This window comes from Colletotrichum jinshuiense, chromosome 6, assembly GCF_051148585.1.
Source record: "Colletotrichum jinshuiense chromosome 6, complete sequence".
Classification (NCBI taxonomy): domain Eukaryota; kingdom Fungi; phylum Ascomycota; class Sordariomycetes; order Glomerellales; family Glomerellaceae; genus Colletotrichum; species Colletotrichum jinshuiense.
In genome coordinates this window covers 3,988,791-4,015,904 of record NC_139313.1, presented here as the reverse complement: position 1 = coordinate 4,015,904, position 27,114 = coordinate 3,988,791, and the positions used below count along the sequence as shown (strand labels likewise).

General features: G+C 55.6%; 7 protein-coding genes across 7 annotated transcripts; 2 read left to right on the top strand and 5 right to left on the bottom strand.

Annotated features, from left to right (window-relative positions):
• Nucleotides 1-143: 143 nt before the first annotated feature.
• EsH8_VI_001028 (uncharacterized protein) lies at nt 144-593 on the top strand (the record flags this gene model as incomplete). The annotated part of the gene is made up of 1 exon (XM_083272281.1): nt 144-593. One exon carries the CDS (start codon nt 144-146, stop codon nt 591-593), a length of 450 nt encoding a protein of 149 aa, XP_083127455.1.
• A 743-nt stretch (nt 594-1,336) lies between these two features.
• EsH8_VI_001027 (armadillo-type protein) lies at nt 1,337-4,368 on the bottom strand (the record flags this gene model as incomplete). The annotated part of the gene is made up of 3 exons (XM_083272280.1): nt 1,337-1,363; nt 1,419-4,001; nt 4,057-4,368. 3 exons carry the CDS (start codon nt 4,366-4,368, stop codon nt 1,337-1,339), a joined length of 2,922 nt encoding a protein of 973 aa, XP_083127454.1.
• A 2,100-nt stretch (nt 4,369-6,468) lies between these two features.
• Nucleotides 6,469-7,975, top strand: EsH8_VI_001026 (WD40-repeat-containing domain protein; the record flags this gene model as incomplete). The annotated part of the gene is made up of 3 exons (XM_083272279.1): nt 6,469-6,506; nt 6,569-6,734; nt 6,797-7,975. 3 exons carry the CDS (start codon nt 6,469-6,471, stop codon nt 7,973-7,975), a joined length of 1,383 nt encoding a protein of 460 aa, XP_083127453.1.
• Nucleotides 7,976-8,796: 821 nt separating this feature from the next.
• Nucleotides 8,797-9,412, bottom strand: EsH8_VI_001025 (LITAF-like zinc ribbon domain-containing protein; the record flags this gene model as incomplete). Its single annotated transcript, XM_083272278.1, has 2 exons — nt 8,797-8,871; nt 8,942-9,412. The coding sequence occupies 2 exons, from the start codon at nt 9,410-9,412 to the stop codon at nt 8,797-8,799; spliced, it is 546 nt and encodes a 181-aa protein (XP_083127452.1).
• Nucleotides 9,413-11,217: 1,805 nt separating this feature from the next.
• EsH8_VI_001024 (uncharacterized protein) lies at nt 11,218-16,227 on the bottom strand (the record flags this gene model as incomplete). The annotated part of the gene is made up of 4 exons (XM_083272277.1): nt 11,218-15,125; nt 15,181-15,938; nt 15,991-16,031; nt 16,081-16,227. 4 exons carry the CDS (start codon nt 16,225-16,227, stop codon nt 11,218-11,220), a joined length of 4,854 nt encoding a protein of 1,617 aa, XP_083127451.1.
• Nucleotides 16,228-19,010: 2,783 nt separating this feature from the next.
• EsH8_VI_001023 (mRNA splicing protein SPP382) lies at nt 19,011-21,374 on the bottom strand (the record flags this gene model as incomplete). The annotated part of the gene is made up of 1 exon (XM_083272276.1): nt 19,011-21,374. The coding sequence occupies one exon, from the start codon at nt 21,372-21,374 to the stop codon at nt 19,011-19,013; it is 2,364 nt and encodes a 787-aa protein (XP_083127450.1).
• A 729-nt stretch (nt 21,375-22,103) lies between these two features.
• Nucleotides 22,104-23,386, bottom strand: EsH8_VI_001022 (uncharacterized protein; the record flags this gene model as incomplete). The annotated part of the gene is made up of 5 exons (XM_083272275.1): nt 22,104-22,405; nt 22,465-22,564; nt 22,624-22,796; nt 22,879-23,059; nt 23,123-23,386. The coding sequence occupies 5 exons, from the start codon at nt 23,384-23,386 to the stop codon at nt 22,104-22,106; spliced, it is 1,020 nt and encodes a 339-aa protein (XP_083127449.1).
• Between the last annotated feature and the right edge of the window lie 3,728 nt (nt 23,387-27,114).

Here is a 27,114-nt window from a genome sequence, read left to right as displayed (position 1 = left end):
GTGGTTGAAGCCTCTCTTTGAGCGTATAAGACCGTTTCTTAGTACCCAACGCCCTCACAAATACACTCTCTCGCTCAACCCCTCACGAGCTCAGACAGCCACCAAATTCGAACCTCCACATTGCCGCCAGTACAGCCTACGATATGGTCAAAATGCATCTCCCCATCGCTCTCTTCTCCCTGATCATCACCACAATCGTCGCTGCGCCGATAGCAAAAGATATCAAAGCGTTGTCGCCTGGAAACGATCTTAGCACACACGGCATAGGGGACTCCGCGGGCGTAATCGGCGTAGACAAGGTCGACCTCAGCAAGCTCCGCGTAGACCCCGTCTCCTTGTCAGAAAAACGTGACATCGACCTCGAGGAAGTCGACAAGCGCTCACACATCAGAGTCGATCCTGTAGACATCGACGTACAAGTCATCCGGCCATCCCCTCACGCAAAGCCCAGCAAGTCAGAGCTCAACTCAGGAGAGGACTCATCGGCACCGAGGGAGCAAGAGAATGAGAATGCAAAGTCGAAGCCGAAGCCCAAGTATGTGCCCAAGTTCAGGCTCGATTATGATGCCGGCAGCTGGGTCAACCACATCTGAGGAGAAGAAGTTCAGTCCGCTGGGGTGGCAGTAGCTGTGCCTGGCATTGAGCTCGACGTGATTCATGGTGACAAGTATTGGGTTGGGGAAGGCTAAGGATGCCTGCTGCACAGGAACTTCCGTTTGACCTTTTGCCGATGGGTTTGCGCGCGCGTCCAAAGACCTCTTGACAGCAAGCAGCAGGGAAACACCATTCCTTTTGTCTGCTTGCGGCGATAACGGCCTGGAGGGGGCAATGGTAACCAAAATTCCGTGTACGACAACACGAGATACAGCTGAATCTTGATTTGGACGCGGGGAGAGACTGGTCCGAGGAGGCGGCATCTTACCTATCGTTCATTGTTAACCCACAATGGTATACAACAAAATTGTGAACTGAGTCTCATTTTCAATCAAGTCGAAATATTATGTGTGTTTGCTTTCTTCAGTGTGATCGATAGCACGACTTTTGTTCATAAGCATCGTGAATTAGAGTACAACCGCATCCACCCCACCCAATGGTTATACAAGCGAGTCTAACAGTAACGTAGAAAATCCATAACTCATACAGACACAAAAATGTCTGTCCAAACAGCAGGCCGGACATGCGACATGGGTATGCATCCGACGCCAACGATATGCAATCAAGAACGAAGCGGGTCCCTGTTGAACCGTGACCATAACAACCTCCCAACCAAACCCGTCTTCATATTCACGTGAGTATCCGACAATGCCTCCTGCTCCAGTAAAATCGTTGGCCAAGCTTAGGGACGGGCAAATCCTTGTTTTGCCTGCGTAATGTCAGTATGACCGGGGTAGGGGCTGAGGGGTAGACAAAGTACTGACCTTCATTTGCTCAATTCTGGCTTTCAGTTGGCTGGTTACCTCCGCGGCACGCTTCCAGCTTTCCACTCCGTTGCTGTTCGAGGCAATACCTCCACCGCCGGACGAGTAGGAGGGTGGTGGCATATCATCGACGGGAGTGGCCGCAGCACTTCTGTAGCCCCTGGCAGGGCTGCCCCGACCAGATGATGCACTGCCCGTGTACCTAAGTTCGGGACTAAGTGCCTTCGAGCGAGGGTAGTGGTGCTCGCCGTTCTCCTTCTCCTCGGACATGTTGCTGGCGTAACTGACACGGTTGTGTCTCGCAGAGGATGAACCATAGGAAGCGTCGCGGTAGATGCCGGCCTCGTCATGGGTAGGTGAAGCAAGACCAGGGCTAACCATGCTTGATCTCGAGTTGAGACCTTCCGCGTGGTTGAGCGCTCTCTTAAGTCGGTCAAGCTCGCGTCTGAGACGGTCGTTGGTCTGTTCCGTGGCCTCAACATCGCTTCTTGCGCGGACCAACTGTGTCTCCTTAGCCTTGATGCTAAGGACGTCGCGAGTATGGTCTTCAATGAGGCCGGCGTTTTGGTTCTTGAGCTCTTGGATCTCGGACATCAGCTTGCTCCTGTCGTGACGCATATCATCGACTTGGCGTGTCAGGCGTTCGTTCGATGCCCGGAGCTCCTCGAGCTCGGCTCGCTCCAACGCCGTGAGCCCACTTGATGGCGGTGGTGATGCAGGAGGCATTTGTACAGGGGCGGCTGCGGGCTTGGCAAGTGATCGTCCTGCAAGGCCACCACGTCCAAGGCCTAAGCGAGGTTGGGGTGGCGGAGGGGCGTAGTCGTCTTCGGGCATAATGGGAGCTGCTGCGGGTCGGCGAGGGGAAGCAGCGGCTGCGGGTGCTCCAAGGGGGCGTTTGGACTTTAGGCCGGCGAGGCCTGACGGCTTTGGCATACCCATCTTGGTACCGGCAGCTTTTGGACGGGAGGACGCCTGCGGCGAAAGAGGTTCGGGGTCGGATGGCGGGGGCGCGCTAGCGGTCGCTGCAGGCATGACTGGCCTCTTCATGCCTGCCGGCTTCTTGCCTCCAACAGCCTTCTTTGGCGGAGGCTTTGCGGCTGGCGGTGGCGCCTTGGGCTTCTCCTTGGCCTTCACTTCGGCCGTTTCGAAGAACTCCTTGATCTTTGTCTTGCGAATGTCGTCGAGACCCTCCATGTGGGGGTTCATGCCACGTTCACCAATAATCTTCATGACGGTACCCAGAATTTCCGCACCACCCGATCGAAGGCCTTCGCTGGACTCGGATAGCAGTTTCTTTCCAGCCTCGACGATTGAGGCAATTTCTGTTTTGTTGGGCACATCGCGTGTGGTTCTTAAGCATCTGATCAAGAACTTCATGGTACCCTCCTTGACCTGGGGGTTCTTGTGGACAAGGTAAGCGAGAATGTCCTCAAGACAGTCAGTGAGACTTGTCGCCAAGAATACTTGGTCCAAGGCGGCACCGAGAGCATCTGCCACGGTCGCCTTTTTCTCCTTCAGACGCTCCATGATGGGCTGCATAACAGTGGTGCGGTGCTTTCCGTAACCTGCCCTCAATCCCTTGGCCAAGACCTCGATACACTGCGCCGCTTGGGTGACGACGGCAACGTTGGCATCCTTCATGCATTTAGCCAGTCCCCGGTTGATTTCGTTGAAGTCGCCGTCCTTGATTCTCGGGACGTTGAGCGCTGCGTAGAGTGCCTCCACAGCTTCCTTTCGCTCCTTCCATTTTGACGAGGCCAGGTTTTCGTGAAAGTTGGCGGGAATTTTGCCAAACACATCTTGGGGCTCTGCCAGATCAAACGCGTCGACTTCGGCCGGGTCTTCGGCGTAGTCTTCGCCATCGTCCTCCTCTCCTTCGGCTCCTGGAGGCGGCGCGCGTGCCATGGCGGCTTGTTGTGAGCGCAAGAATCGCTCTTGCTTGGGTGCGGGTTCCGCCTTGATCTTCTCGAATTGAGCCTCCAGGTCGGTCTGCTGCGTGGGCTTCAAGTCGCCCCAGAACATGGGCTTCATCGCTTCACGCAGCCATCTGTAGAACTCGACAGCGAGGTTCGTCGCCGCAGCACGAACATTCTTGTCAGCGTGGCCGAAGGCCTTGGGAAGAACCTTCAGGACGGGCTTAGGATCGACGGTTTTGCACCCGTAGTTGTGGTAAATGGCTGTCAGTGCGGTAATTGCCGCAGCGACTACCTTTGGTTGCTTGTTTGACAGAGCTGGAATGATCTCTTCGATAACGGGGGCAGCAACTTCAAGCTCAACAAGCAAGAGAAGCGCTTCTAATGACGACTCCTTGGCGGCAGCTCGCGTAGACGGCAAGCCTTTTTCGCAGATGGGCGCAATCGTGACCCCGCGTGTCCTTGTGCAGTGTTCCTTGCCTCCAAACTTTAGAAAGGCGCAGTATGCGGCAAGACCTTCTTGCTGGGCAGCAACGTTTGAATCGGCGACGGCGCCCTTCCATATGCCCGAATCGGAGAGGAAAGGCCTGAAGACGTTATCGTACTCGTCGGCGGTGGCGGCAAACGCCTTGGCGGCATCTTCGTAGGCTTGCTTGCGAACTTTCCAGACCTACGGCGCGTCAGAGAGCCGTCTGCAGAGTGGCGGCGAGGTGGCGGTGTCATACCTTGTGGACAAACCTATCCTGGAGGGGAAGGGAGCTGAAATCCTCTTCTTCGGCCATCGGGACGGATACTGGCTGTCGTGGCTGTAGAGATTCGCGTGTAGTCGGGAGGGGCGGAGGAGGAGGACTCGGCTCGGGAGCGTAATTCTCCTTGTCGTGGACGTCTAACTTCCCGAAACTGGCTACTCTCCTGATTAGCTTTGAGAGAGAGCGGGCAGGTTTAATGCGACGGTCCATATTTGAGACGAGAATTGGCTGCGGGACGGCATGAGAGCCGCTGGTGGCAGCAGCAACGGAGAAGGGCCTTGTCGTCATGTGGTTGCGAAGGGTGCATGCATTACTTACAGAATGGGAGTGAGGGTGAGCCGGATCAGGTGGTGAGGCTGTCGCAGCAGCACGAGGCGTCGTTGTCAAGCCAATGGCCCAATCGAGGTAGGTAGGTACTTTGCGGTACGGCGGGCAATTGCAGAGTGCCTGCTGGAGGAGTAGTAGGGTATCTCTAGGTGAGGTATGTGCGATGGTTCGCAAGGAAACAAGGGGTCGTGCCAGAGGATTTCTGGACGAAGTTTTGGTGGGTGTTGTTGCAGGTGAGTGTGCAAATCGACGTCAGTCCGAGGGTGGAATGTGACTGGGGGCGTGTTTCTTTTGTTTGTTCAGGAATAGGAAGCACAGGGAATTTTGGTTGTCGGGACAAGGGCGAATATGCTGTGCTGTGCTCGGATGGGGACGGATGGCTGGCTGTGAGTGGGCAGCGGCCGTTGGCGGTGGGCATTGGACACATACCTGGCCCTGGCTTTTACCGCTGTGCAATGTCCTGACGTGTTTGTGTGGGGGGTTGCTCATTTGGGCTTCTGGGCGAGCGCGCATCAGGCAATTGGGCATGATTGGGTCGCTGGTCGTCCGGGTCAACACGGGTCACATGATGCTTGATGGGGTCCACCAATGGATAGGGACGGATAGCACAGACAGTGGGTCGTCTCACTTCACCTTCCTTCGCCCGACCTCACCTTGGCTCACCCAGTGCTCACCTTCGGCCTGCTTTGGGGAAGGCCATTTCGTGTCGGCAGCCAAGGTAGCCCAGCCCAGTGGCCCTGGAAATTGATAAATTCCTTTTTTTCCCCTTCCCTTCCCTTCCCTTCCCTTCCTCCCTCGCAGCACTATGTAGAGAGGTGCACTTTTGTCTTTCATGCATCAACGGCTGTTGTAAGCCACCAAGGATACCCACCCCTTCCCACTTGTTGAATTATGCCATAATCCAAACGTCTTGCTGCTGTGGCTGAGTGCAACAGATGTCCATCTGAAGATATTAAATCAACTCGTGCACAAGCTTTGGCTTCACCCAGTGCAGCTGTGCACTGATGCCGCAGCACAGGTACCACCATAGGTATTCTGCTGCCGCGTCCCTGGATCTAGGGTCCAATCAGAGTCCATGGCATTGCCATAGAAACAGCCATTCTTGTGATGTCACTGGCCAGGACCGGCATGCCGAGTCCGTCTGTCAGCCATGGCCTGCCAGCTGGAAGGCACCGTCACTCCCTCTCAACCTTTTCTGGGACCAGGACACCAGCCACTCTCGTCCACAATTCCCACCAGCCACACCTTATCCCACCTCAACAGGGGTGAGGGGCATTTTCTCCCGGCCTTTCCCTTCAGTCCAGAGAGAGAAGTTTCCCCAGGGCCCCTGTGGAGGGGTCTTTTTTTTGAAATTTGGGGTCGTTGCTTGACTACTGCCAATGCCGCCGCGCGCGCACCGCCTCATCGCCGGCCCATCGCCGCAACTTTCTTCAAGGTCCTCCTCCGCAGCCGAAGCACATGAAACATTTCGCCCTGTGTCGCTGCCCACCTCCAGCGCCACGCATCAACGTCTCGATCCCGTCGTCCATTTCTCAACGTGCATGCGTCAAGGCAAGGTGACTCTCCAGCTGCCTTACAGATCTCCATTTTCCACATTGAAGAAATAGATATGCTGCCCGACGCCCGGGAGCCCAACCCCTGAAGACAAGCTTTGACACCAACAACACCGACACCGCCTTTACCATCTGCCACTTGGCCCTGGCCCGGTCGGTCGGCCCTGACTCTGCTCTGCATCTTTCGCTGGAACAAAATACCCGATTGACAAGGCTGCCAATTTCCGGACCCCTCGACCGCCTTTCCCGAACATCAGCCTCGCCGAAATCCCCCCTTGGCTCCTGCTTGCTTTGACTGCCAGTGTGTCGCGCATCGCGGTTGCTGCGATACCCACCGCCGCTACACGAAGCCCCGAGCACCATCCCGCAGACCAGATAACAGGTTATTCACCGACTTCCCTCGATTTTCTTTGCCTCCTGTGTGCCCCTGCAGTGGCACCAGCACCTCTCTATCCTGCCATTCTTTATTGCCTCTCTGTCCTTTTGGTTGCTCCCACTGCACGCCAGCATGAGCCAAATCCTGACCCCTCGGCAGGCTGAGGAGCTGTTCGTTTGCCCTTCCCTAACAAAGCTCCGGGTATGCGCCTTACTGACCTGAAACTCAACAGGCACAAGGCCATCATTGCATACCTCTCCTCGAGCAACCTCCCGAACGCCGCAAATGCTCTCAGGGAGGAGCTACAGATTGGCGATTCGTTCGATGCTGCCACCTCCAAGAAATATGAGGGTCTGCTGGAGAAGAAGTGGACCAGTGTTGTGAGGCTACAGAAGAAGGTTTGCCGCTCGCCCTCCGTATACTCGTGCCAGACGACGTTTGCTGACCGAGCCTGTGCAAGATTATGGAACTCGAGTCTCGGACTGCCTCCCTACAATCAGAGATCGATAATGCGACCCCGACCTCGCTCTCCCGACGAAACCAGGATCCCACCAGCTGGCTGCCCCGTTCCCCCGCCCGACACACCCTACAGTCCCACCGCGATCCGATCACCTGCGTAGCGTTCCACCCCGTCTTTTCATCTCTCGCCTCCGGGTCCGAAGACTACACGATCAAAATCTGGGACTGGGAGTTGGGTGAGCTGGAGAGGACCATCAAGGGACACACAAAAGCAGTGCTGGACGTCGACTTTGGAGGGCCGCGGGGCGCAACCTTGCTCGCTTCTTGCTCGAGCGACTTGACGATCAAGCTTTGGGATCCCTCAGACGAGTACAAAAACATTCGGACGCTGCCTGGCCACGATCACAGCGTCAGTGCGGTCAGATTTATTCCTTCGGGGGGTGCAGGAGCCACAGGCAACCTTCTCGTTTCGGCAAGTCGCGATAAGACACTGCGCATCTGGGACGTATCGACGGGTTACTGCGTCAAGACACTACGAGGGCATGCGGACTGGGTACGAGATGTTTGCCCGTCACCGGATGGACGTTACCTCCTCTCGGCTGGCAACGACCAAACGGGCCGTCTCTGGGATATCAGCTCCTCGAACCCCGAGGTAAAGCTGATGCTGGTTGGCCACGAACATGTTGTAGAATGCTGCACTCTTGCACCGCCTGCCTCCTACAGCCATCTGGCAACATTAGCCGGCCTCAAGAAGCCTCCACCCGCAACGAATACAGCCGAGTTCATGGCAACGGGTAGTCGCGATAAGGCAATTAGATTATGGGACGCTCGAGGAAACTGCATCAAGACCCTCACAGGCCACGACAATTGGGTGCGCGCCCTTGTGTTCCACCCCGGCGGCAAGTATCTGCTCAGTGTGTCTGACGACAAGACATTACGATGCTGGGATCTTGCTCAGGAAGGCAAATGCGTCAAGGTGCTGGATGACGTACACGGCCACTTCGTCTCATGCTTGCGTTGGGCACCTGGCATCGTGCGGGAGGTGGCGTCTAATGGTGATGGAACCAACGGGGCGAACGGAACACCAAGCAAAGCGGCTGCGAAGCCTCAAGACGTCCAGGTCCGCTGTGTCATCGCAACAGGAAGTGTCGATCTGAACGTACGCATCTTCGCCAACTGAGGCACCCTTCACCAAAGGAGAAGACGAAATACTACGAGCATGGAGGCCAAGGCAACTCGCGCCGCGGCTGAGAAACAGAATTCCGAGCCGCCAGCTATGACGGCGAGAGCAGATACAGGTCCAAGGCGTAACGATTCACGAGAAGCAATGTGCAAACCGGAGGCAGGCGTCATAAGGGATCAAAAGTACGGCGTACGATCTGACGATTACGTGATGCCTTCGCTGATGATATAGATTTTAGGGGAGCTGGTACATAATCGAATAGATACCCGCAGCATGTCCTCGCTGGGCTTTCAACGTTGGTTTTATTGCACTGGGTGAATTCTTTCCTCCAACGAGAAGTCGGATGCTTCTAATACCACTTTACCGGCCTTCGGAGTGCATGGTGGTGGGATATGTTAAGAGGGAGAGGTATGGGGCGCGTGTTCAAATGGGGCGGAACGGGTCTCGGCCAGTTTTTACCGCAACAAATGGGCGGGGGCGGGAGCGGTCTCCATCGCCTTCACTCATTCATGCTCAGATACTAAAGGGGCAAACACCGAAAGGCAGTCTTATTCTCGAGAAGAATGAAGCACAGATATGATGGCCAAATCAACACCGAAATCAATTACTCCTATTATGGAAGAATAGGGGGACAAAAAGGGTATCCTATGCGCCTTGCGTGATAACGATGCCTAACACTCATAAACTCGTCCCAGCTCCAGCTTCCCTACCACCTCCGCAACAATCCATCATTCAAACAGGCCGGACATGTTTGCGTGGCCATTATTCATTGCACACTTCTTCTGACGCTCCCGCTTTTGGACAACAATCGGTATGATTTAACTGTTGTAAGCCTGATGCCAGTGGACCTCGGTCCTTCCGCTGCGGTGATACGTCGCGAGCGGGATGCCGCACTACCAGCCGTTAGCCGCGTTCCGTTCCCGCAAATCCCGGGCTCGATTGGCCGGGGTGAGAATGACATACCTTGGAGCACTTGTGCCTGGCGTCCTTCAACGAGGTAAAGAAGTAGGGAATGCACCCCAAACAGCTCACGAAGCACACAATGGCAGCGAGGGAGTGCGTGAAGCCCCCTGACGAGTACTGCACGGCGGTGACGCCGCGGGCGTGGCAGTCGGGGCACTCCACGGGCGCCGGGTGCGGGCCGAGGGCCGGGAGGGGGGTGCCGTAGGCCTGGAAGTTCTGGGGGCCGGATTGCATGGGGTAGCTCTGCTGAGGCTGGGGGGGCGGGTAGCCGTAGTTCTGAGGCTCCGGGGTCGGGCCGCCGTACTTCGGCATGGCGGTGCCGGTGTGCTGCTGCTGCATCGGGTCCTGGTGGTGCTGGTGCTGGTGCTGGTGTTGGTATTCGGGCGGCGGGCTCGAGGGGGAGATGTAGTTGCCGTGGGGGTTCGCATCCCCGGCGGAAGGGACGTTGTGCTGGGGCGCTGTCTTGTCCATGGTGCTGTTACGTCTGTATTTCCTAGCGTTTGGGACTGGAAATTATGCAGAATGGACGGGAAACAAGTGGTAGAGGGAAAGGGAATGTATGTGGGAAAGAGAAAGAGAGAGCTTATATTGAAAGTCTGATGGATGGCACTGCCCGTTCACTGCCTGCTTCGCCCAATGAGACGGACATGAACCACGTGAAGGTGCCGATTGAACCTTGTCTGGGACAGAACTGTTGCCTGTACACTCGTACCGGCGTGCCCGTCGCCTCCTTCGCTTGCTTCCGTGATCATCGGATGAGTGTAGCCGGGGCACAGTCACGCCCAGTGCAATGTATCACATGTATATGCGCTGCCAATGCAGGTACAGGCAGCCTGCGCACAGTTCGCCTTGGGCGCATGCTAACCAGTCCGTTGCTTGGTAGCGGGGACAGAATGGCAAATCCTACCAGCGATGCTCAGATCAGAGCGCGCCGTAGTGTCGGCGGGCGAGGCAGTCGAAGGAACGACATCCTCGCCGGGTTGAACCCTGCAACGGCCACCACGCTGAGACGGACGGCGAGGGCGACGTGATGCTGCGAACCAACCAGCCGAGACCGAACTATACAGGGAAATGCGAGCCGGTGCCAAGCGGAAGGATGATATCATGGCCAATCCTTGGGCCAAAATGCTGCCTCTGCTATATCATGCTGTGGTGCCGTCGTACAGAAACCGGTCGTGAAAGCAGCTTGGGGGTGTGGCGATGTCATAATCGCCCGGGGTTCCGCGGGTGGTGATTGGGCTGCCCAGCGATGATGTGCAGCCGCCGGCCTTCTTTCGAGTACGCGTGGCCGCCGTCAGTGTCGTCTTGGAGGGCACCGCCACACCCGAGGGGACATCAGGTGCGTCAGCCACGTTTTCACTCGCCACGGTTGGGCGATCGCCTCGACCGTGGTTTTCCTGTGCTCCCCTTTGAACTCTCAAAAGGTTGTCTAGCAATCACTGTAGTAGCAGTTCACTGTTCTGGTAGTGATATAGTATAGTCTTGTTCATTTGTTAACCTGTATGACGAAACAGTGATGACGAGTGTCTTGTCCAATTTTGAACTACTAGACTAGTACAGCATATCCCCCTCCAGACCAGCATCTGTCGCACAGAGTCGCCCGAGTGTCTCCCCGCTGCCTAGCGATATGAATCCTGTGGGAACGATAGCTGAAACTTCCTGCAAAGGTGCGCCGGCGAAGTTTTAGGGGTTCCGGGGACTAGCAGACGTCGTTCTGGAGTTGGCGGGTTAGAAATGGAAGGAAGGCTTTATGCTTTCAAGGATTCGGCGGGAGATCGACAGCTGCTTACTCCCCCACCACATTTTGGCAGCCTGGGATCTATTAAAATGCATCGGACGATTGCGCCTTGAAGCCCATCAACTTTGTTTCCTTTTTTCACTTTCACGTGCATGCCATCGTCGTGTGGAAGTTCGACTCATTGTATCTGCAACCATCTACAGAACCAAATCATTTGGTCAAACTTGAAATACTCTCTGTTGCCCTCCGTGCCTCCCTGGTTGAATATATGGTAACCAGTGGTGCGCGCCCAAGGGGAAATCGAATCCAAGTACGGATTGGTCTTGCTCGAGAAACCACGCCAGTCACACAGGCAAATTTCAGGATTTCGATATCTGGCTTCCCAGGAGAATGTGGTAAATGAACCAACCAATATGAATATGTGTTTTACAAGTGAACTTGCTCGCTAGCGCCCCTTTTATCAATACTCGTCGCTTCTTTCAACCATCCTGTTCGTCCTGTTGATTCCCATAAAAGCCGGGTCCGTCCCTTATCTAATTCAAAACGTAGGCGCAATCCTGGCCTGGTCCTGGCTCGCCACCAACTCCCTCAGCTTGAACGACCGCAGCGTGCTCGTCGACCGGTTCCGCGGGTTGTGCATCGACCCGGCCGTCTGCTGCGCCGACATGCGCGCTACCCGGCCCTTCTCGTCCAGCGACAGGGCCGGCGATGCAGGCACCGACCCCGCAACGCTCCGGGATTTCAGGTTGAGCCGGCTCACCATGGACTGGATGGCCGTATTGGGGTCCAGCGGCGGCGGCGTCGCTGCCGGCGTCGGCAGGGTATGGTGGGGCATGCCGTGGTGTATCATAAGGCCCTGGCCGTGGTGGCCGTACGACACGGACGAGCCGGACCGCGAACCGTCGGAGCTGGCCGTGCCTCGGCGGTTGAGGGTCATGCGGGCCATGGGATCCTCGGCCTGCGAAGACGTGCGCGAGTGCGGGATGTTGTACGTGTGCATCGCGTTCGTAGACGGCAGGCGGCCTCTGGTGGGCGAGCGGCTCGAGCCCCGGCTGGACGGCGGCGTCGTCACGCCGTTGGCGTGGAACTGCGGCTGGTTTGCGGCGACCATCTGCTCGAAGCTCATGTTGAGCGGCATCGGGGGCATCTTGCTCAGGCGCCGGATGGCGCGCATGTTCTTGTCGATGAAGGACGACATGCGGTTCAGCGCGTTGCTGTTCTGGTGCGACTCGAACGCCGAGGCCCCGTTGATGGGGGGCTCCGTCCGCACGCGGTGGCGCTCGTTGAGCTGCAGCGTCTGCTGCGCCGGGGCCGCCGGGGCGCGCGGCGCGTTGCGGATCGTCTGCTGGATCTGCGAGAGGACGTTGTCGAACACCACCGTCTCCTGCGCGGGCTTGTACGAGGGCGCGGCGCCCATGACGGTGCTCTGGGAGAGGACGAAGAAGGAGCCGTCGCGGACGCGGCGCTTGACGAGGTCCCAGCGCGTGCGGGCCGGGTTGCGCTCGATCTCGGGCTGGTAGATGGAGCACTGGGCGAGCTTGGAGTAGAAGACCTCGAGGCGCTTGGCCATGCGCTCCAGCATCTGCATGAGGAACTGGCAGAGCGCCGTGATGCGCTGGGAGTCGGTCGACGCCTCGAGGTTCATGATCGTGTCGAAGGCGTCCATGCCGTGGCAGGCATCCTCGCGGATGTCTTCGAGCAGCTCGATGTCGAGCTGGACCGACTTGTTGGCGTAGTCCATGATGCCGCGCTCCATGAAGCGGGCGGGCTCGCTGTCGCAGATGAACTGGCCTATGCGGGAGACCTCCTTGGACGTGGCAACGGCATCGTTCGACGTCTTGGCGCGGGCAATGATGCCGAGGATGTCGGGGAGTTTGGCATCCGGGCCGACCGAGGCGGTATTCGCCATGGTGAAGGAGAGCTTGAGCACGAGCTCCTGGAACTTTGGCCCGAAGAGCGCCGAGAAGCCACCCTGGAGCAGGCGGGATTGGTACTGGTAGAAGATGCGCACGCCGAGCATGTTGATCATGCTGCCCTGGAACCACAGCTTGGACGACCCGAGGATGTCATCCATCTCGAACTGCTGGGCGACGAGCGTCTCGACGGTGGTCCGCAGATATGCCGACCACATGTCGTAGAGACTGCCGAGCTCGTCGCAGTCGTGGTACTCGGGCTTGGGCGTCAGATGACCCACGAAGTACTTGGTGAGCAGGCTGGCGACTTCGGGGTTGTTCGTGTGCGCCAGGTTGTCAAAGGACTTTGTGCAGTCCACGCCTGCGTTCGACTTGATAATCAGGGTGCCTCCCGGGTGCATGGGGCAAAAGTCGGTAACGTCGTACACGCTGCCGTGGACGCTGATCCACATCCTGCCTCCCGGTCGGTGGCCGGTGTGGGCGGCCAGCTGCGAAAGCGGGATTGTCGGGCGGTTGCAGGGGAGCGGCTTCGGCGTCATGAAAACGTCGAGCATGATCCGGCGCTCGGCGAAGGCGGTGTTGATGATCAGGTCCGTGGACTCCATGGTGGCTGTCCGGTGATTGTAGATGGCCTTGCGAAGGCCGTTCATGACCGAGTCAAAGACGTCAACCGAGCCGCAGATGTACAAGTAGCCGCCGAGACCGCCCTGTTTCTTGGACATGACCAAGTCGCAGACGCCCGCGCCCTGCTCTGCAATCAGAGAGTCGATGTACCGGGGCTCCGTTCGGCGCTCGATGAGGTCCCTCATGATGGGGTCGTACGCGAGACCGCGGCTGTCGCGGGAGAAGGCAAGATGAACCTCCATGAAGCCGGCGTTGACGTACTGCCGCAACTCATCCTCGTAGCAGAACTTGTCCCGGCTCTGCACACCGAGGAAGAGCGTGTTTCTCCCGACGGAGCGGCCAGCCCGAGCTTGCCAGAAGCTTCTGAAGGGTGCGATGCCACTCCCACCGGCGAAAAACGCGCAGGGTGCGGCCCCATCCAGAGGCAGTTGGAAGGCGATTGGCCTGGAGATACCGACCAGAAGCTCGTCGTCGTCGGCAACGAAGTCATCGGGCGATCCGACCGGAGGATTGAGGTAACCGCTGCTAACACCGGATCGTTGGATGTCGGATTTCCCGGCGAAGGTGGCACAGAGCTTGTACTCTGCCCGCGAAATTGTGAGATCGACGGTACTTGGCAGCAGCTCCTCGGGGTAGTTGGAGATGGAATACGTGCGAGGGATTTCTACTGGAATGAGGTCGCTCAGCCAGGGGACGCCGTGGGATAGGTCGAAGGCTTGGTCCCAGATATGCGTCGGAGTGTCCATGACGGCAGCCTGAAGCAGATCCCCTAGTGAACCACGGACCGGCCATTCATTAGTCGCCAGCACCTGAAGTATCGTATTCGAAGAAGCCCTCAGCATTGCATGAACCTTGAGCACAAGCTCCTGCGTCAAAGGCGCCAAATGGCCTCGGCGAAGAATGTCCTTGACCATGAGCCTCCTCGTCCCTGTGTGAGGTCTCGCAACGCCGTGGTTGGAGACGGTGTCCAGGTGCTCTGCAAAACGGTCCCACTTGCGATCAAGGAGGACGGGAGCATCGAGCATCGTGTCCAGCCCGAGGGCTGCAGCAACCTTTGCGCACTCTTCCCAGCTGTTTAACGGCATGACAGCCAGTCTGTCTCCGGGTTGGAAGGTGATGCCAGTGTTGTGGAGGTCGAGGGTAACCATCGCGATGGACCGTTCGGGGTCTGAGTCGACGAAAGATCGAGCAAGGATTCGTGATTTGTAACGACATTCCTCAAACGTCCCGCGCATCTCATGAGGCTCGACGGGGATGTTTCCGCGGTAGGGTTCCAATCGCTCCTTCATGGCGTCTGAGAACTGGCGGTGCACCTCCTCCCACGGTCTGCCCGAGTCATCGGAAGCCCCAGAGGCACCATTTGTTTCCGTCCGGCCCGTCTTGGATGCAACCTCCAAGATGCCAAACACCTTATACCTATGAGTCCCCATGAACCCACGTTCCCCCGTGTAAGCCTCGATGATGCCGTCAAGAACGCCCATGAGTCGCGGGTCGCCAGACTCCTTTACGTATTCTGGGATGCGGTAGTGGTACTCGACGGCAGCGATGAAGGCTCGGAGATTGGAGGGCAGCCATGCTCGCAGGTGCAGGCCTTCATTTCCGAGGAACGAATCGTACTTCTTTCTGCCGAGAAACGCGTCCATGAGGAGATAGGGAGGGAATTGGAGACCGGAAGCGGCCGGGCATCTCTTGGACAGGGGCGCGGAAAACTTGCCCCATCTCACCCACTCGGCTGCCGAGACATAGTTGTCACCCGAGTTGGGGTTGGTTGAGATGGAGTGGAAGGCGTTTGGCATTCTTTCCAGGATCTCCTTGAGTCTGATCATCTCTCTCAGCAGGCCTTCGTTATTGCGGTTCATCACGTGCTCTTGGCAAGCGGCAATGGCGTCGGGGCCATGCTGGAAGGACGCTGCGGAACGACAATTTAGTATAAAGATGTTAAGAAACAGAGGGATATAGCAAACCAGATGTATCGGCGCATCCCTTCAGGAAAGCAATCTCGGTGCGCTCTCCAAACATGGGCCACCGCAAATCCGTGTTATCGAATCGGCCGACGTATGGATAGACGGAAGTCGGGTCTCGAACTTTGATGTTATAGGAGGCCTGGTCGAAGAAAGTCAAGTGGGGGATGGCCCGTCCCATTCGTCTCGAGACCTGCCAGTAAGGGAGTCCAATACTCCTCGGGATGCCGACCAGTTCCGGCCCGAGGTCGTCACTCATTTCAACCCGCGGTTTCGTCGATATCGAGTTGATGCTGACGCCGTCGTAGCCGTCGTTCTTGTCTTCGTACCGGTAGATGGAGCAGAGCATGCCCAGGGCCACGATAGCGGCCCAAAGGGCTTGGTCGGGGACGTTCTCCTCGGTCCCCTCGACAAGAGGCAGAGCAGCGACTGACTCTCGAACACGCCCTCGCGAGACACAACCCGGCATTCTCTCGCAGAGGTCGGACCAGACACGTCCCGGGCAGTTGGCGAGAGCACCGGCAGCTTCGTTCGAGTCCGGTGCGCAGAAACCATACTCGGCGCTGAGGTATCCGTCCTTCCATCCACTTTGCGGCCCGACTCCTTCGGCCCGGAGCACGACTTGTCGAGCTGGTGCGCCTAGAGCAACAGCTAAGAGATCCTTGTCACTGGCAACAAGAACGTCGACATTCTTGACTTGTGTAATGTGATCTACCGACGGAATGTCTGAGTAGACAATCTCGTTGATTGCCTTCCGCTCCCTGTATCTTGTGAGTATTACACAGATGGGGCTATAGTACAAAAGATTCTTACCTAGCGCGGAGCCACTCATCTACATCAACTCCCCGTGGTAGCTATCATAGTCAGTTCCGGTATGTTGAAGCTTCGGACACTTCAGCTTACATCAAAAGCAGCGTGCAAGTCGCCCTGCTGAGTGTAGCCTGAAAACGAGCAGCCTCGAGGCCCGACTCGTCTATTCGCCGATTGGCCGCTCGCGGGACATCTTCCACCACCCAAAGACCCGGATACGGGACACGATCGTTCAGACATGACTATTAGAATAAGACGCCAGGGACCTGCCTCTGGAATAGAGCGCAAGATTAGAAAGCAAAGCCGCCTGGGCACAAGGAAAGGAAGTGCCGTCAAGGCAGAGCGAAAAGAAGACACGCGAAAGGCAGACGCAAGTGTGAACGAGATGCCAGCCCTAGAAGACCAAACTCATCCAGCAGCGCCGGAGCGGGATAGCAGACGAGGATACGTTGATATGTACAGCTCCAGCTCCCGGTCGGCCGTCCAAGACATGTTGACTGGCCGGGGTGTGTCGAGCTAATGCCCACTTGGCAGAGCATACCCAAACATGATCCATGTCCTGTGCAACAAGACCCGTAAGTTACCCAGCGAAGCCTCACGCTAGTGAATAACCGTATTTCGAGACGGTCACGAGGGGTTCTCGGCCGGGTATGATGATGGCCGCTCCTGGCCGGTGTTGAAGTGGGAGCCGGCGTGCCATGATACAGGGGATATGGCAGATGCCGTGCGGTCTGGGGAAGAAGAGAGTGCCACAGGGGGGGATTGGCGTTGTGAAAAAACCAGCAAGCTGAGAAAGGCTCCAATGAGGTTATTCGGAGCTAGTCCAGTCACAGGCCGGCCCCTGTTTTGGGTCGCGATGAGACGACGCCAAGTGCCGCACAACGTTGCAAGGGCCTGTGCTTGTGGAGCCCCAACGACGGTCTGAACTACAGGTGACAGGTCCTTGGCATTGGTGAAAGACGAGGCGTTTGTAAGTGCATAGCTGAGTGTCATCGGGCTATGGCAAAATTGAGCAACGGGCAGTGTCGCTCAGCATCATCTACTTCGCCTTGCGTTGGCTCTGCGTTGGCTCAAGCAGCCTAACAACCTTGCTACAGCACTCGCAGCCGTCCGTCTCTTCACTTGAGGCGGTAAAGGTCATGCCGGTGATGACCGTGTGCTTGCATGCATGCTTACCGCTGGGGCCTGCCTTGGCTCCCCTTGCAATCGGGAGTTGAAGGCGCGTTCTTACGGGTTGGGACTTGATCGTCTGGTAGAGAAACTTCCGCGGGACATCATCAGGCGGATCATGAGAGTATGATCGCCATATGTTCGCTCTTTGCACAACCGTGCGTGATGGGAGAGTACACCAGGTCCCAAGAATAGATGACCGAGCGAGGCGCAGTAAGGGAAGCTTCGTTCCTCTGTGCCTAGGCTTCACATCTCTGAAGTGGAACCTGGAATCGAACGAAATATTTCCATCAAAGCCCCGAGGGCGCGGGACAATTCCCAAAGCAAGCCCACGCCGTTCTTGTTGCCCTCGACTTGCGGGTCTCGTGGTGCCATAGAGACACGGAGCGCCGTGCTGCCGTGCGGAGCGAGATCCTATAGGGACTATATGGTTTGGCAATCGGATGTTAAGACGGATGGGGGCGGCGCTTGTCAGTTGTCGCTGTCAACCGAACATTGGCTGATTGAGACTCCCAGCTGTCTATGTCCACCTTGGCTTTCAACCGAATCCTGCCTCGCAATCCCCCCAGGTTTCACGGCTGTTGATGTTTCAAATTGGTGACGTGGGCTTGAAAGAAGGAGGCAGGATGAAAACATAATGAGGACAAGAGAGCAGGGGTCGGGGAGAGGCAGGGATGATAAAGGGATGAGGCTCCCACTTCCCGAACCTTTTATGCTTTTAACTCTTTGGTTTCTTCTTCCGCCTCCATCTTGCTTTTTACATAATCAAATATCATTGGCTTAAAGGATCGGGAGTACGGGACGTAGCCGTCTTCGTCAGGGGTTCAGACTGAACATGCGCCATTGCTTCACGAAGACGCGCTCACAGTCTTGGCCTCCCCCAAGCTCTGTGAGAATAAGCAAATGGCAAAGTTGGAATGCTCCTCTTGCAGAACCAGTTTGCATTGGGTCGATCTTGCCGGCCAAGCTTGGAACCGTTTCTTTGATCATACTATGAACTCGATACTCCCAGGACGGAGACGTTGCCCCAATAGCCATCGTTTCCCGCTTTCCTACCCTTCACCACCAAGCGTTTCCGCCCCCTTTTTGGGGGTTATCACACTCGCGTGTCACATCGCCAAGCAAACGCCGAATTTTAAGTCCCGCAGGAGACTTCCCGCCACCCGTCAAGTCCACCCATTGGACCCCCCAAAGCAAGCGCTTGAACATTGCTTGCACATCTTATGGCTCCCATTGCCGGGGGGGCCGGGGCTTCATCGCCAGCTCTTCCGGTGCTTGGATGCAACACTGCCAGCATCCCACGCCCATGCCGCCACGCCAATCCTGTTTCTCCAGAAGCTTGGTATCTTAAGCCTTCTATTCTATTAGATAATGGGAACTCGGGGGGTGAGTAGGCCATAATCATGGGTCCGTCGCAAGCAGTCTCCCTTCCCGGGTAAGAATGCCCGGACGACAGCCGTGGGAGCAGCTGGGATGACAGGCGCTGTATCGAATATGTCCGTGCAGGGCATTAGCAATGTTTGGGGATATCACGCTGAAGGCGTGGCTGCGTCTTCCGCCATCGGAACATGCACGTCGTGCCGTCACCTGGCTCTAACAGTCATTGTTGCTGCCACGCAAGATGGGCTACTCGTCCTCCCCAGCAGATTAGGGACGGGGCAGGACCCCATGGTGCAGCGGAGAGTCGTTCGAAGAGCGGAACAAGTACCGAGGCACTAAAAGGTTCATTCACAGATTTGTTATTTTCGAGGGCCAACGTTGAAGAACGAAAGGGTATTGAGAGTATTCTGCTACATCGTCTAAATGCTAATGTTGTAAGTCTGGTCCTTGTCCAACAGTACTTAAAGCATCTTCTAGAAAGACTGCTCAAAAGTAGCAAAGCCCTTGTTGAATTCCGCTTGGATTGACTTGAGGCCTCGGATGTCGTCGGGGAAGACGGCATCTCTCCACCATTCAAGCCATGCGCCAATCTCTTCTAGGTTGGCCTCCTCCAACTCGAGCCACTCTTTCAGTTTTTCATGCCACGACGGGAACACTTCCGCCACGACGACCTCGCCCAGCACCTTGGCTGTCAATATGTCAGACCACTTGAGCACACCTGTGAGCATGGGCAGGTACGGCTCCTGGTCGCTGGGGTCGACTCTGAAGTTCTTGCGCAGGTACCGTCCCATGGCTGGCAGCACATGGCTCATGATCAGCGGCCGCCATTGGTCGCCAAGCACCTCGCGCCACTGCTCCAGACCGGGGATGACTCCGCGGTCGAAATCCCAAACGTCAATCAGCTGTCTGTACTTCCTCCGCACCTCGGCGACCAGCCCCGTGCCCTTGGGCTCGAGGTGGTACGAGGGCAGGTACTGGAGCCAGGGGAATAGCCAGAGATGAGGGAGCTTGTGGCTCTGGCGCTTCTTCTTGGGATTCCACTCCGCCACGGCTGTTTCTAACTTGCGGACGACGGCATCGAGGAACTGAGCGCGGACAAAAGGAGGTAGCAGGTCTGACCATGCCTCTAGGACGGCCAGGAGTGAAGTGGGACTAAACACATCCCAGTCACGAACGGCCGACATAGCTCTTGTGTACCACAACTTATACATCATGGTCTCGTAAGGTGTCGTTGCCTTTTGGTGCTGGCGGTATAGATCGTTGTTGTTCAGGCCGGTCGATTCCCACCTGTCCACCGTCTTGCTGCCCTCGCCTAACTTTGTGAGGAGGCTTCCAAGACCCTTAAGTTCTGCGGCGAATCGGTCCGGCTGCTCCAACAAGACCCAGTCGGGTTCGCGGAGGAAGGGATGGATGGCTGCAACGGCAAGATCCGCGACTTCCTCTGTCGCTGGCCCGATATGTTGAACTGCTTTTTCCAGACAGCGGATGACATCCGCCCATTCCGTGGCAGACGGGAGCTCGTTGGTGACAATGTCGGAGAACAGCTGAAGTCTGCCCAGGTCTGAGGAAAGGTCTGCCATTTCCTGCTCTCTTTCGCGAAGCTCCAAGTCAACCCACGTCTTCCGCTCCTCCAAGTTCCGCCACTCTTCTGAGAAAGCTGCAAGATCCGCATGTGCCCGCTTCACTATCTTGCGAGCAGCTGCCACCTCGGGTGTTTCGGCGACCGCAGAAGAAGTCGGGGTCAATAGCCCAGACGCAGTAGTCAGGAGCTTGTTGCCTGGCCCTGTCATATCTAGAATGGGCGCGAAGGCATCTGGGATGTGTAATCCCGGGGCAGATTTCTTGATCTCCTCTGCCGTCATATATTTTGCTTTTTGTCGTTTAGGGGTGCTGAGGCCGCTCCCGCCTGCGCTGGCGGACTTCTTCTTCCTCTCTCGCTTCCTCTTCTTTTCTTCTTCGTCCGAGTCGATGACCTCCTCGCCTCGAAGCTTCGCCTGTCGTTTCTCCTCCTTCTTCTCGTGCTCTGATTTCTCCTTTACTGCACCCAGACCGACGCCCTGTGGCCGAAGATGGGCCTCGATAATGGCACTTCGACCCTGGCCTTCCTTTCCAAGACCCTCTCCTTCCTTGTAGCCCATCTTAGCCATAATTCGTGCACCGAATGACTTTGGATTGGGCTTTGCCTTCCCCTTTGGGCCGAACGCGCTCGGGCGGGCCATCTTTGGCATTGACGGTGTGTCCAGGACGTCTGGGTTCAAGACTGGTATGTTCGCAGATGATGGTACAAAGCCGCGCCCGAGAGGGTTTTTGCCGTCGAACTTGGTCTTCGCGAAAGAGCGCGCCGGCGCACCAGCCGCATCCGCGTCATCGCTGTCGTCGTTTTGTTTGGCGGGCTGGAAACCCAGGCCGCGCTGCGCTCCGCCGAAACCCAATCCGACGCCTCCAACCTCTTCGTCCTCATCTTCGTCGTCATCTTCGTTCGAGTCGTCGGAATACTCCTTGTCGTTTGCCCCGTTCGCCTCTTCGTCTTCACCGAGTGTTGTAGCGCCCGTGGAGACGAAACTCATGCCCTTTTCGCGTAGAGATTTCTTCTTCCACCGCCGGCCGGGCCCGTCATCTTCGCTGTCTGATCCAAATATGCCCAGGGCGGCACTCTCTTTGGTGTTGCCAACGCGCCGGCGCTTGCGCGGGTTCAGATCGCTGAAGTCGTCGCCTTGTGATGGGTCTACGGCCGGAGCCAGGAAGTCATCGTCGTCCTCCTCTTCCGATTCGGAAGAATAATGCGCGGCACTTTTCTTCGTCAGGCGGGAAGGGTCGAATGTCGGAAAGCTGGCCATGCTGGCGGCTAGGCAGAACGGCGCAAATCAGTTGATGAATTAGGTACGGAATGTCGCTGGGTACTTTTTTGGGAAACGCATCATTCAGCAAGGCACCGAGAGCTTTGGGTGGGTATCTTCTTATCTTATCGCCACGTGATCCAGCTGCTTTCTCAAAGAGACCCAAGTGTCAGATTGTCGGGTACCGCCTTTAGGTACATAAGCGGGTAGGATTCGCAGAAGTAAATATTGGTCCACTCTTTTGCCAATTCAACTCTAGGAACAAGACTAGGCTCCGCTCTACTATACAACATACCTGGTAGGTAGACGTAGGCAGATAGCTACAATTAAAACATTACCGATGCTAACCGGACTGGAACTCCATCTCGAACGCAACTATGCTACGACGCCCTGGGTGGCTTCCCTTGATGCAGGCAGGGCTCCGATAAGTCGGAGTGCCTTCTGAGTGTTTGTAAACATTGGCACTCGACCACGACAACTTGGGCCCGGGAGCGCATCTGGGCAGAAACTCGAATACATATCCAGGAACAATACATTACAATGTCTAAGAGGTTTGTCATAATGGTGCTGACGACAAGCATCGAGGGATATGTCAAACAAAATATTAATTTGATTAATTTTCTGCTTTTGTCATGTCTCTATAAATCGAATTTCTCTTTGCCCAGGGTCAGATGGAAATGAGCAAAAGAGAGTAGAAACGCTCGCCAAAACTCAGATAAAGGTGCCGAGCTACAAGTCACGAATACCAGCAGCCACGCTGTCCTTGAGAGAAACCCAGTCCCGACCAAAGTACTTCTGCAGCAGCTCCTTGGCCTTGACAGCCGGCGTAAGCTGAGTCACATCGCGTCCTTCATCCACTGGGTTTTCGGCGGGAATCAGCTTGTTGTCTGGCCTGAGTTCACGCAGAACGTTGAGGAAATCAGTCAGGTTGACAGGGGCCGCGGAACCCCAGATTCTCTGAGACTTGACAGGCTCGGCAAGCAAGGCAATGGCGTGAAGGCGTGCTACATCGCTCACGTCGACATAGTATTCTGGGAAACCTAGATTAGTATGATGCGTCATACCAATAAAAATGACAGGGTGAACCTACGCGGCATGAAAGAAGCCAGCATGCCAGTCTCGCCTTTCAGCACGTCACGGACGAAGACCATGGTCGAACCCCCAATTTGAGGGTGAAGAATCTCTCCAATCTAAAAATGGTCAGAGTTGGCATCCATGCGGGAGGTCGGGAAATGGGTTAGAATCCTACGTTGATGTTGGGCAGTACAGTGTTGAACGTGTAGCCTGGCTTGTTCTCCTCAACCCACTTCCAAGCGGCGCGTTCACCCTCGGCCTTGGAGGCAGAGTAAACTGCACCCGCCTTGATTTCCTTGGGAGTATTGGGGTCCCAGGCCGCCTTGATGGCGACTTCATTGTAGCTGCCTGTTTTTCGAGATGCTGTCAGTGCTCTGACTGGCAACAGAAATGAGACGGAACCGGGTTAGTTCATCATCCTATGACTTACTTTCGTCGACGTAAATGTCCGGGTTGTTGGCTGTGGGGAGCACTGCCGCAAAAGCCGACGAGGTAAGCACCACTCGCTTGATGCTCGGGTACTTTGCGGCCGCCGCCAGGATAGTCTCAGTTGCCTTTACAACGCCGGGGATGACGGCGTTGGGGTCATCGCTGAACGAGACGTCCGATGCCTTTTCAGTGGGGTCTTAGCATTCCATTTGTTCTGTCTCAAGGCTTGGCCGGGGTTATCTTACAACGTGCACAACGCCGGCAACGCCCTCAAGCGCCGGCTTGAGGTTCTCCTCCTTGGTGAGGTCAGTAACGACGACCTGCTCAAAGACGCCTTCGCCAAACTCCTTGCTGAAAAGCTCGCTGAGCCAGGGCTTCTCGGCTCGAACGGAGCCGCGCACACGATATCCCAGCTGAAGGAGAACCTTGACTGTGTGAGTGCCGACGTAGCCGTTTGATCCTGTAACGAGGATAAGAGAACCCTTGGGCAGTGCTGTAAGCTGAGACATGTTGTTCAATGGATTTCAAAGATTGGTTGTGTGAGGGCGGTTGAGTGGTGAGAGTGTACAATGTATTGATGATGGTGTCGTCCGAAAGGTACTTGAAAGGGCGCGGGGAACATGTTTATATGTATTCAACTTCCAAGGTGAAATATTGCGGCTGTTTGGCTACTAAAAACGCCTAGTGGAGATTGATAATGTCACGGATTCCACTAGAAGTGGGTGGTTGATTAAAAACCACTGCTCCGTAATGTGGTACTGTTCTTTTTGGCATATGCAATGCTGAACGCATTGTCAGCCAGTGCGTTAGTAATCGACGCATGCATGGACACACGTCTGAAACCCCCGGGCCACCGCTGCAGTTCGATGAAACTTACTGCATATGGACGCTCTCCAACCAACAACCCGAATCATTTCCCCCGCATTATCACTGCTTCTCGACACAAACTTACCGATAAAGGAATTATAACGCCAAAAAAACAAAACCACGAGGCTTTGCTGCCTAGCCATCGCTTTCCGCTTACGGATCTTACTGCGCGTGCCCTTGTCGCCCCAAGATGGAGTTTCGCTACTTGCTATGTCTTTTTTGGGTACCGGTTTCCGTCGGCTGCCTCGAAGGCATGGATGGATAGGTCCCCAATGTAACGTGAGCTGCGGGCTGACCCGTGGCTTATCAATCGCGCCATTGGTCCGGTTTTCTAGTGGTTAGTTGTGGAAATGACGACAAAAAGACGAGGCTTTGTTCCCACGGTGTCGGCACGCTCGGGGTGACGCCCATCTGCCGCCCGATATCGCTAGTTGAGCCTCACGCGGGGGACGAAAACCACGGCCGGTTGCACCCCCACTCACCAGAGACGACAAGCAGCAACTCCAGCAAAGAAAGCCCAGAAAAGACGTAAAATACACCATTAAATACGCCAACACTGGAATCATCTATTTTATGCCCCTTTCGGGAGAAAAGCGCTTTTGGTAGATGTCTGGGCTACCAAAACGGTTAAGGATGAGCAGAATGGCAGCGGTGTTTTTTGTACCCCGCGTGAACATTTTAAAGTCTATCAACACCAACCATGAGAACTTTGGCAACTATGGGGTAAAACCCATTTGCACTTCAGGCAGTGGGGCTCTGATCCACATCTAGGCATCCTTTGGATCCTTTGGGAAGGCATTTGCTCCGAGTGAACTTAGCGGGGCCCGGCCACCGCTTAGGGACATCGAAGCCCGATATGCCGAATAGCATGCTTGAGTTATGTTAATGACTAAAATCATCTTGGAAGCACCCTCGGAGTGTTGCTTCGCCTGCTTATACTTCCAGATCCATTGCTTACATTGTTGCCATCATTGCTCTTCATCGTCATAAATAACCCAAATATTCCGATCTTGTCATTGGTTTCCGATTTGCGCTGTCAAAACTAGAGTCGAACGTCTTTACCATTGGTACTTTCATGTTTATAGTAGCTTTCTCTTTGTCGAGTATGGTGATGGAACCATGGCGTCTATTGTAGACGCCATATAAGTATTGTTCTATTCACCCAAGTGCAAGGGTTCGCCAGCCAGTGTAACTTACGCTGCATTCGCAAATCCAAGGCCAGAGAACGGGGTACATACCGGCAGTATGGGACACATGGTGAACCACTCGTAATCAGTCGTGATGGCCAAGCTTTGTCTGCATGTTGACAAGGCCCACATTGGCATGCTACCTGTTTGCCTACACGTCCGTCCCCCGTCACTGCATGCATCGGCCAACAACAACTGCCAAGACGTGACCAAGAGTCTGGCCCGTGGGAACAAGACTTCACAGTTATAATTCGTTTAGTAGACCAGCAGAAAGAGCGCGCTTAGCGCTTTGGAATGGATTTTGTTTTAAAGCTTAAAGACAGTAATGTGTGACTTAGTTGCTCAACAGACTCTGCATGTGGCCACTTTAATCACTGATTACCGATCTGACTTACACCCTGGTGTTGAAATACTCACTAATTAGGTGTCTGCCATCAAGCTTATAGAAATGTATTTCGTCCTGTTGAGATGCTTCAACTAGTTGTAAGCTTCGTGCGAGCCACCGCAGAAGACGAAGCTTTCGGAGCCACTTTAACCGAGGGGGAAATGGCCAAAACAATGTAATTTGATTCCTCGTCACATACAACTGCCCTCAGAATGCTCTTGCTCTCGACATCTCTCCGAGTGTCCAAGGTCCAAGTAACAAGCATCACGTGAATGAACATGCACTATGGAGAAGCATCTGGGGTATCGTCGTCCTAAACACGAGTCAGGACGTCCTTATCTGGCTGATTGTGTAGTCTAGCTACTAGTTATACCCACAGGCGTGGCGAGATAAAAAAAATCTGTAAAAATCAAAATAAACATGACGGGAATGTGAATAATCTCGCGCTCTTAAAGCTGGCCATTGCCCTTCGTGCTGTTTGGTGCTTGCTGCTTGAATGGATGGCGAAGCGGCTACTTTGCAGGGCCTTGCCTCGATCGGAAAACCCTCCCTCATTCATGAGCATTGAAGCCCCCCCCCGAATTATACTGGCCTTGGTGGCTTTGAAAATTTCCAATGAACAAACGAACTGGACGGGTTTTGGCGATGAATTCACGTGCTTCGTCTTATTATTAGAAATAGGCTTACGGATGGGTCGCTTGGACCACCCGCCGGGGAAAATGTTTAGTTAGGCGGGTGACGTGCGGCACGAGGGAAACTTTGTTTGGGCCAAGCGCAATTCCTGCGGATTTTTGGGGGGTAAAAGGGGGGGAAGCGCCGGCACCGCACCGGCTGACAACGCAACGTGGGAGGTGTTTCTGCAGGGAAGCCTGGCAACGTGGTAGGCCAGGGGCCGCAGGAGACGGCAGCCCTGCCATACCATGCCTGGCGCTGACTTGTGGGTGCATTTACTTCTGCGCGAGTGCAGTACTGCTGCGGTAGGGCGATGTGACGAGCGACAGCCTGATCCGACTCTAGAAACTCGAACACGCATGTGCTGGGGCGGGCTGCACTCGTGCATGCGCTTTCTGGTGTTAATGGGGGGGACTCACATGCCATCTGGGGAGCACATGATGGGGAAGGGGAAGGGAATGGACGAAATCCTGCCGGGTAGATTGATTGCATTCTCAGACGGGGAATGAGGAGAGACATGAGATGAACAAGACAGCCCCTGAGTGCCGATAAGTTGGCGCTTGGGGAGGACAGGAATAAGAAACATTGATGGGATTCTTTATCTCACCCCCCCTTTGGCACCCAAGATGCGAGCTGGATTTTCGGCATTCGATGCCAGCCCAGCCCAGCCAGCGCCAGTCCCTGCCAAGTGATCCAAGTGATTGACCGCACGGATACGGGCAATGAGCGCTGTGACGAAGGATGTTGGCGATTTTGCATTCGGTAGATGGACCTTGTTCGTCTTGATCATGTGCTATATGAAGGAGTGAGAGAGCGAGAACGAGAGAGAGGAAAAGAAAGGCAGGGAACTCCCGTGACCAAAAGTACTCGAGAAAGTGTCTTGGCCTGGAAGACACCAGTGAGTGGCTTGGGGTATTTCTTTCTCGTGATGCTTCTTTGTACCCGCCAAGTTGCATCGCATCGGACGCCATCCTGAGATGAGGGGAATCGCTTCGATTCGATTCGATTCAACACAACAGAATACCCTCCCCAAGCTGCGCACAACGCACAACGCACAAGCGAAACAACAAACAGATGAGCGGCAGCAACCCAAAAAAGAGGACGATAGAGCACCAATCGAATCGCG